This window comes from Octodon degus, unplaced genomic scaffold (assembly GCF_000260255.1).
Source record: "Octodon degus isolate 3935 unplaced genomic scaffold, OctDeg1.0 scaffold00079, whole genome shotgun sequence".
NCBI lineage: Eukaryota > Metazoa > Chordata > Mammalia > Rodentia > Octodontidae > Octodon > Octodon degus.
This window is the reverse complement of record NW_004524655.1, coordinates 5,586,606-5,596,836: the sequence shown is the minus strand read 5'-3', so window position 1 is coordinate 5,596,836 and position 10,231 is coordinate 5,586,606. Positions and strand designations below refer to the sequence as shown.

At 40.8% G+C, this 10,231-nt stretch overlaps 1 protein-coding gene across 1 annotated transcript in view; it reads left to right on the top strand.

Moving 5' to 3' along the window:
* Cit (citron rho-interacting serine/threonine kinase) overlaps positions 1 to 10,231 on the top strand; it is a 174,148-nt gene that overhangs the window by 125,073 nt on the left and 38,844 nt on the right. The window contains exons 25-27 of the mRNA XM_004636241.2: positions 5,474 to 5,671; positions 6,338 to 6,531; positions 9,098 to 9,233. Coding sequence (XP_004636298.1) covers positions 5,474 to 5,671; positions 6,338 to 6,531; positions 9,098 to 9,233 — 528 coding nt within the window. The remainder of the gene's footprint in view (positions 1 to 5,473; positions 5,672 to 6,337; positions 6,532 to 9,097; positions 9,234 to 10,231) is intronic.

Below are 10,231 nucleotides of genomic sequence, written 5' to 3'. Positions count from 1 at the left end.
AGACCACTGAGCCATCTCACTGGCCCCCTGTCCTCTGGTTTTAAATTGAAAGTTTAGAATATAGAATGAATTTGCTTAACTTATCTTTTTTTTTTTTTATGGAACCAGGGATTGAACTCAGGCCCTTGCTTTTACCAGGGAAGCACTTAGTCTACTGAGCCATCTTCCCGGCCCCAAATTTGCTTAATTTATGCACCATTTACACTGTCCAAATTTTTTGGGAAGGGTGACTTCTAATCCTTACTTCACTTACTTTCTGTGGAGAAGCCTTGGTACCTTCCCAAGTGGGGCGGTGGACCTTAAGAAAGTGCCCCCCGTCCACATGTCAGCTAGAGCAGCTAGGTAGCCTGGTGGTTCAAGCTTTAGGCTCTGGAGTCAGCAATCTGAGTGCAGATTATAGGTTGGCCTCCTGATAACCTATGTGATGCTATCCTTGGAGGTCTCTGCTGCTGTGTCTGTGAAAATGAGGATACCAGTGGTGTGTGATGGTGCATGTCTGTAGACTCAGCACTCAGGAAGCTAAGGCAGAAGGGTTACTGCACATTCAAGGCCAGCCTGTGCTACATAGTGAGTTCAAGGGCAGCCTAAACTATATAGTGAAACCCTGTGTGAAGGGGGGTGGGGAGGAGATAGAGTATCAAGCCAGGCATGGTGCTGAATGTCTATAGTCTCAGAACTCAGGCTGAGGATGGAAGATCATCAAGTTTGAGCCCATCCTGGGCAACTGAGAGAGACTTTATCTCAAAATAAAAGTTAAAAGGAGGGCTGGAGATACATCTCAGTGTGTAGTCCTGGGTTCAATCCCTAATACTAAAAACCACCACCGCCACCAACAAAAGGATAACATTGTACATCCTCAGTGGCAGTATACCATGGATTCACTGATATATAATCAACCTAATAACTGCTCTTTAGGTTCTGCGTAAAGGAAGAAAGGTAATTGCTGAGTTCGAATATACATTCAGATTTCAGAAACAGTAAGACCTAGGAAGCCTGAGTCATAGACTAAGCACTGATTCTGCCTCTGTAGGGTTCCTGCAGTAATCAAATGAGATGATGCACGCAAAGTGGTTGTAGGAGGTCTGACCCATAGAAAGTACGAAGCACTGTTGCTTGCCCTTATTGTTTTTATTATATGGAGCTTATAACCTTTTGTTTGGAAAATGACTTCCTTTAAAAAGCTTGAAAACCAATACTTTAGGACCATGTTTGGCCATAAAATATAGTAGGCCTCAATTATACTTTTACAAGTTCAAGGCTGCTTTAATGAGAGTTAAAAAAGAGTGTGATGGATGTTCCTTTTTTTTTGGCGCTGTCCAATATTGTCTCCATTAGGAAGTGTCATCTTTGCTACTGGGGAGAACTCCCATAATAACTCAGTTGACAGGAGTGCCCAGTTAGCAGCCTTCACAAAGCTCAGGAGCAATAAGATTTTCGAGCTCAGACCCCTTCTATATTTTGAAAGGCTTTAAAAAAGGATTTGATTCAATCTGGCACCTAAAACCCTACCTAAGTCTGTTTTAGAGGGGAGTTGGTGGGCAAACATATGACACAGCTTTAATTATGAATCAATCTGTCAGCCATAAGATTAAAAATAAATAATATGCAAATAGCTGCCTTCAGGAAAGAAGCAGGCATTAAAATAGGATTTCAGTCCTGTGCGTTTTTAGCTTGGTGTTCATTGTCTGACTAGTTTCTTCACTCTTCATGCAATGTACTGTTGGAGTTGGCCTGGCAACTTACCTCTCCTGATCTGCTTGTCAGTTGTGAGGGGTCAACATCCATCTCTCAGAGCCAGGAGGTCCAGGTAATAGCACTGAAAACTAACAGATAACCCCGAGCAAAATTTTTTTTTGACACAGAGTAGAATATATATATATATATATATATATATATATATATATATATATATTCCTGTTGTCTGTGAGAAAGGCAGCAAGATCTCTTATCTATAAAAAACAGCATATCAGAAAGCTTTGCTGGTCCCTGCATTATGAAGCCACCTCCTTTATCTTTTTTTAATTGCCAAGAGGGAAGCAGCCTTTCAGTTTATCTCTTTTACCGTCAGTCCTTAGGGCTGAAAGGTTAACAGGCTCTTACCGTCCTCAGTTAATAAACAAATCCTTTGCTCTTGGTGTTGAGGGAATATACCCATGGCCACAAAGTACACCTAAGAATTCTTGCACTTTACCTGGTCCACAAAGGATGGTCTGGCGTGGTTGATGTATCTTACTGTATCATTTCAGGTTTCCAAAATTTCAAAGCAAAGTTGAATAAACCTGACTCCCTATTTTAGAGGAATGGCTTTGTTAAGAGCCTCTCCCTTTTTTGATGATACTAAGGATTGAACCCAGGATCTTTGCATTGATGTACATCCATAGCCTTTTGTAGAAATTTTTGAGACAGGATTTCACTGAATTGCTAGATCACCCAGGCTGAGGTCAAACTTGAGATCCGCCTGTCTCAGCCTTCCAGAGTACTTACAGCCAAGCTAAGAGCAACAATTATTGAGTTTTGGTGCTGTTTCAGTTCTAGTTTTGTTTTTTTTTTTTTTTTTTTTATCTGCTAGCATTATGTCTTTGGGCAAGTTATTTGCCCTCCCTTTGCTCCTATTTTCCCATCTATACAATGCATTAAATAATACCTATTTTAAAAACAGCTATAAAGATTGCCAGTTATACTTTTATTTAGCTATGGAAACTAATTTACTGGCTGTGTCTCAAGTCATTTAATATCTGTGAGCTCAATATGTGTGCATAGATGAGTATAATACTTAACAGCTCCAGCCACTGGAACCAGGGTCACAAGCTAAAATATTGTCTGCTCTATGTCAAAAGGATCACAGGTTATTATGACTTGGGTAGACAGAATGTATAAAAAATTTAAATGAGTTAAAATGCTTTAAATCCCTGCATGGTGCTTTGCATAGACATGTAATCCTTATCTTGTCAAATGGGCAATCTGGAGACAGTGACCTAATACAGAAACAACAGCACAGAGACTTGTAATCGGAGACAAGAGACCTTGAAGACTGGTTGGTGACAGGAAAATAGAAGGGTCCTTCCTAGTCCTGCAGGCCCATCGCCATTGGGTAATAACTGACACCATGTGGACTTTTCTCATGTTTCTTCTTTAGCCCTTTGTCGCCTAATTTCGGGAGAAAGAGAAGAGGTGGCAGAAATGTATTTTTACATAATAAATAGTATTATTTCATGAATCAATGGAAATAGGTACTTAGGACTTAAATATAACTTTGAATGGCAAGTAAATTATATATTCTTATGTGAATAGATTTCCTATAGGCTATTATGCAAAAACCTTTAGAACTGAACATTGTCATGGTCACTAGTTTTTATTTCTTATATTTCACATGACATATTAAGATTTTTTAATTTTTAAAAAAATCTATCTATCTATCTATCTATCTATCTATCTATCTATCTATCTGTTTGGTATAGGGTCCCGCTACACAGCTTGGACTCATGGTGATCTTCCTATCTCAGCCTCCCCAGTGCTGGCATTACAGGCATATGCCACAATGCCTGGTTTTGGTGGCTGGTCTGATCCCGGGTTTCTGGGGCTGGCCTGGCATGTGGTACTGTGAATGGAACCCAGGTCCTTTCACTTGCCAGGCAGGTGCTTAGACTGCTGAGCTCTCTCCCCAGCCCGTATTAAGGTCTTATAATGTACAATAACATTCAAAAAATAAAAACAGGTAAATATAGTATTTACTTCCATGTTACAGATGGAGAAATCAACCCATGGCAAAGTGGCTTATTTAGGGTTCTGGACTAAATTTTATGGCCCATCTTCCAAGGCCAGTTTGCCTTAGTACTGTTTTGCTTTGGGAAAGGAATAGAATAAAGCATAGTAGTTAAACTTTTATAGTCTAGGAAGAAAAGTAAAGAAAAATATCTTAAGGAATGAATTTACACCCAGAATGAAGACTGAGGTCATTTGAACAGATAGACAGCGTTCATTGTTCCTGACTTTAGGAGATGTAGCCATGTCACAGAAAGATATAACTGCTAGGTAGGACAAAAGTACAGGTTTTTCCACCTATAGTTTTCCTTTGATGAAGTAACATTCTTTCCTAAGAACCTGACCAGATCACTTTTATTCCCCTCTGGTAGCCGACAGAGTTCCTCGAATCAATACATTAGGAATTAACATGGTTTTTGACATTCAAAAGCAAATTATTTTATTAGACCACTTATTACATTAAAAGGTTATCAGCTCAGTTAACACAATGAAGAGCTGTATTTGCTAAGCCACATTGAACAAATGTACTTTAATTGATGTTCTTTAATTCTGTGTGCCTGGGAAGATTTTTTCTTTTTAATTGATAATCAAAAGGAGTTAAAATAGAGAATTAGTCATGGAAACAACGTTAACATTTCATAAACTAAGTCTATTCTAGGCCTAGAAATTGGAAACAATAGGTGTGAGCTTAAAGGCATTTGCTTTTAATTTACTTCTTTTTGTTGCATAAAATTTAATTTATAGTCTGTTTGCCTCACTCCAACTATTATTAGAAAATTGCCCTTAAACTTCTAAAGTATTTTATATAAAGACTCTCAGCAAGTGCCAATACTAAACCTCAGCAAAGAGAATAGAAAAGCTAAATGCACTGAAATTGAAGTCAATTCTGCCACAGAGCAGGGAAATAATTTAGTAAAATCAGATTAAATCTTTTCTAGTAAAATGACAATTTCATATACGCGAAGAGCTAACTGTATAGTAAAATCCATTAAAACGATGCCTTAATATATTTTCAGGATTATTCTGAGCTTCCCTTAAGATTTTTCTTTGTTACATGAAATTAAATTCATTGCCTGTGATATTATTAAAATAATTCTTGGTATCTTTCTCTGTCAGTCTTCCTTTGTAAGAACTGAATTTTACTTCCTAGGACTATGTCTGTCTCTAACAATAACTTCATATTGGTGCTGTCAAGGTCATGTTTAGCTTAATTAGATGATCGTGATACTAGCCTGCTATTTCTCTTTCCTTAACTTGCAGTTTGTATTCTATTCCCTTTTATTTTATTGTCTCTTTGATATGAACTTGATCTCATTTGAATGTGTCTCATTTGTTTAGCAGTCACTTTTGATTGATTTGTTTTTACCATATTTTCCAAATGTACCCTGAGTTATTTATTTATTTACTTACTTGTTTGGTACCGGGATTGAACTTGGGACTCAGGACCTTGCCCTTGCCAGGCAGGCGATTATGCCACTGAGCTATCTCCCCAGCCCCTTGTACCCTGAGTTAGAAACGGAGACCTCTTTTTCTCCCCTTATACATGTGTTAGAACCAAGTGAAGGGTTTTGGAGTTAGATTTGGCCCTGTATTTAGATAGCTGCACATTGGATTTCAGTTTCACACAGATTAAATAGCAGTGGCTCTAGAAGCAGGTCCTCACTTGCAGTGAACTTGCTTGGTGTGCAGCTGGGTTCCTTGCCCCTTGCAGGTCATCACAGACCTGGAGGAGCAGCTAAACCAGCTCACCGAAGACAACGCTGAACTCAACAACCAAAACTTCTACTTGTCCAAACAACTCGATGAGGCTTCGGGCGCCAACGATGAGATAGTTCAGCTGCGAAGTGAAGTAGACCATCTCCGGCGTGAGATCACCGAGAGGGAGATGCAGCTTACCAGCCAGAAGCAAGTAAGGAGGGTGAACAAAACTCTGATAGCCCTGGAAGACTCTTGAAGGGCTTGGGAAGGGGCTGGTCACCTCATCTAGTGCATCATCTCCTGTTCAATCACATCTTGTTACTTGAGGTTTGTGGTTTCACAAATGACTTTTAAAAGTGTGATGTCATTCTTAATTTTGATTTTAAAAAACTTAAAAATAAAATGGATAGATCTAGGAAGCCATTGTGGTCCACTTGATTCTAAGCTTGTTCCCTTTGGCGATCCCAACCCCGGGCTGGCTTTGAGTTCTGCTTCTAAGATGGCAGTACGGTGGTCATTCACCCATTCTTGCCCGGTCCCCTCAGGGTGTAGAAGCCAAAGATGTACTGTATTTAAGAATGCAGTTAAGGGGCTGGTGAGATGGCTCAGTGGTCTAAAGTACCTACTTAGAACAAGCTTAGCAAAGCACAGGGACCGCAGTTCAATCCCCCAGCACCACATGCCAGCCAACCCCGCCCCCTGGTGGGCTGAGCTGGCCACACACACACAAATACATAAATAAATAAATAAATTTAAAAAAAAAAAAAAAAAAGAATGCAGTTAAGAACTCGTGCTTTTCTGAAACTGAACTGATAAAAGTAACCTTCAGGAAATCCTCGTTTGATACAAGGCACAACTCAGTGGTACTGATTTGCAGACGATGGAGGCTCTGAAGACCACATGCACGATGCTAGAAGAACAAGTCATGGATCTGGAGGCGCTGAATGATGAACTACTAGAGAAAGAGCGCCAGTGGGAGGCCTGGAGGAGTGTGCTTGGTGATGAGAAGTCCCAGTTTGAGTGTCGGGTTCGAGAGTTACAGAGGATGCTGGACACTGAGAAACAGAGCAGGTAGGACTTCTTTTTTGCAGAAGGCTGGTGACACAGAACTGCAGCGGGGTCCACCTGAGCATTGTAACCATGGTGACCAACTTTCCTAGCTTGTCTGGGATCAAGAAGTTTCCTGGCATGCAATATGTTCAGGGTTAAGTCCAGGATGCTCTTAGACAAACCATGCTGGGTGGTCATCCTGGTTATAACTCCCATTATTGTCAGTTGGGTTCTGTAGCAGTGTTTGGTGGCCCTTTGTCCAGTGCAGAGGCCTGCAGGTAAGGCAAATAGGTCGGTGCCTTCCTTGCAGAAACACTTTGGTCAGATTTCTTATCAGCATGACCATGTGACTGTGTAGCCAGACATGGTCATGTGTACTTGCTGGTCTTCCTGCTACACTGGAGCTCCTGAACCTTGGCTCTGCTGACACTTTGGACTGGATAATTCTTTATTGTAGAGGTCTGTCCTCTGCATTGTAGGATATTGAACATTTTCCCTGGTTTCTACCTTGTAGATGACAGTGGTAACCTCCTTCCTAAGTTATGACAGCCCAAAATGACCCTAGATAGTATCTAGTAAGTATCTTCTGAGAGAGGGGGAAAGCTGCCCTCAGCTAAGTACCAGTGCTCTCTAGTGAGGTGTTTTCATTTTTTTCTTGGTAGAAAATGCTAATGAAGAATTTAGGCAGCTTTCCTGCTTTTGTTTCCACAGTTCCCCCAGCATAGTTCCCTTCCTGCTGGGGTTATAATAGTTCAGGGAGTGCCATTCACACTGAAGATGCCATCAATTTGAAGAGTTATTATGACAATTTTGTAGCTCATGGCAGGAAAGTGTTTTGTTTGAACAAAATTAGTATGTTATGACAGTTTACAGGTGGCAATAAATGGTCTTGAAGAATAGGAACCTCTTTTCAGTCTGCACAAAGGTGCCATATGGGCCAGCATTAGCCCCCTGGCTTTATGTCTGCCCAACTGAATTATATCATCCTTCCCAACCTTGCTAAGGTCACCTTCCTATGAATCACCTTTCTGTAGTTCTCAGAATTCCCTAAGCAAGCTAAACATAGACATATTTATCACTTAATTAGACTGTATCACACCATTTGATATTTTGCACATTTGCCTGATCATAGTGGATTCAACCACGTGTGTTGGATAAATAATTTATGCTAAGTTCTACAAAAGATTAGAGGAAAAGATGAGAATCCTTAAATTTCAAGAGAAACTGGTACTGATGTTTGGTTTGCTTTCTTCCTTCATTTCTTTCTTTCTTTCCTTTCTTTCTTCCTTTCTTTCTCTCTTTCTCTCCTTCTTTCTTTTCTTTTTCTCTCTCTCTTTCTTTCTTGTCCTCCCAGCCAGGGTGTTTGCTGATTTTAAAACAGCAAGGAAGAGCTGCTGTTTTAAAATCTTGGTTTTGTTTTTCTTCAAATCCTTGGGCTCCCCTTGATCCACTGGAAGTTCTGGCCACTCTTCTCACAAACCCCTTCCTTCCCACTCCTTTAGAGATAATTTTTAGGGGGCAGGTCTGACTTCACAATCAAGAAATACTCAGATACACATGGAAGGTATAATTATGGACTGTGCTTAGGAAGATAAACATTAACCTACTTTTTTTTTCATGTCTACTTTCAGGGCAGTTGTGAAAGATCTTTCTTTCTTGAATAACGCAGAGTACTGAAATAAGTAAAATAGAACTCTTAATCTTTGTCCTCAGAGACTGAGGCTAGTGGAGAAGAAAAACTGGGCATTCCAGTATTTACCACCTAAAATAGAGAATGCTGTGTGCTCCAGGGGAAATTTGCTAAGGTCCCATATTTATGCTTTGGATGCATAACAAGAGAAATTGGGAAAGGGTTTAGGAAGGATATAGCATTTGAATGCATCCTAGAAGGCTGAGTAGGAAGTGACTTAGTAGAGTAAGAAAGAATATTGCCTGTGGAGGAGAATGTACAAACCAAAGTGTGCAAGTAGGAAAAATTGGGGCTGACATAGGGGAAAAGAGGTTATTTTCCAAGTTTGCTTCTGAGTTTTTTGGGTTTTTTTTGTGGAACCGGGGATTGAACTCAGGCCCTTACGCTTGCCAGGCAAGCACTTATTCTACGGAGCCATCCCCTCCCCACTTTTCTTATTCTTTAATGTCATTTCTCAACACTTTCATCAGATTTAAGTTTTAGTTTTCTAGTCAGCACCCAAAACATTTAAACTCTTGAATATGATATAAAAAGAGAAAATGCTCTAATGGGGTCTCCCATAGTCCTCTGCATGTTGGGGTTCTTCAGTGGGCTTCTTCCCATGTCTACCCCTATGAGGAGGGCGTGATAATCTTGACACATTTGTATGCAGTCCAGTTGCTTCTTGAAGTACCTTTTTCCTTCTCTCTCAATGTCAGTACTAGGAGGCTCTTAAGGACAATTTTACTTACAGCCTGAAGTGTGTCAAATCTTTGCTCTGTAAGCTGTCAGCAACGAAGACCTAATTTGGAGGGTAGGACTCAGGGGTTAGTTGGTCCTCAGGAATAGAGCTGGGCAAGCCTTCTTTCTCCAGTCGGTGGTAGTATTTCTGAAATCAGGGATGATCTTTTCTGGCAGGGCACGTGCTGATCAGCGGATCACTGAGTCTCGCCAGGTGGTGGAGTTGGCAGTGAAGGAACACAAGGCTGAGATTCTCGCTCTGCAGCAGGCTCTCAAAGAACAGAAGCTGAAAGCTGAGAGCCTCTCTGACAAGGTCAGCACCTGTCTGCCTTTTGGGAAAACATTTTCATTTCCTTCTTTTAAATGCCTGCCTGAGACAAATTCTAATGCAATCTATGGTGAACACATTTCATAAACATACATTTGCTCACTCTAAAAGTGCCAGTTATGATTCACTGTGGGATATCCTTGGTTGGCAAAAACATAGGTGCCTGTGGGCACTGGGTTATCATGGTTATTCGGTGACTATTTAGCATCTGAATAGCTGGACCCTACAAGTCAGATTTTGATTTTTGATGTATAATGCTTGATTTCTGGTATCTGATTTCTAGAAGGCTGCATGGACCAGTGTTGTCCAACTTTGAGGAAGTCATAGTAGCAGTGATTGAGGCTCAGCCTACTGTTACACTCCTTCTCTCTCTCTTTTTTTTTTTTTAATGTAGTTGGTATAGGGTCTCAATATGCAGCTTGGACTTGTAGTGATCCTCCTGTTTTCAGTTTCCCTAGCACTGGGATTACAGATATTCACCACCACACTCAGTCTTGGTGGCCAGCACAGGCACCTGGGGGTGGGGCCAGTGCAGCATGTGGTGCCGGGGATTGAACCCTAGTCCTTGCACTTGCCTAGGCAGGCGCTTAGTCTGCTGATCTATCTCACTGGCCCTTATTGTTGCAATTCTATGTGGCTCAGTTTCTGTTTATTCCAAATTCAGAGACATGATAGGATCTATTTTTGGTTTTTATGTCTATAATAAAATACCCAAGAGCAGATAATTTATAGAAATTCAGTTAGTTCATGGTTCTAGGGACTGGGAAGTCCAAGAGCATAGCGCTGGCATTTTGTGAGGACTTCTTTCTGTGTCATGGCATAGTGGAGGACATCACACAGTGAGAGCAAGTGTGCTAGCTCAAGTGTCTCCTCCTTACCAAGCCACTAGTGCCATCGTGGGTTCCATCTTTATGACCTCGTTTAATCCTGACTGCATCCCAAAGGCCTCACCACTAGCTACCATCAACGTAAGAATTTTGTGA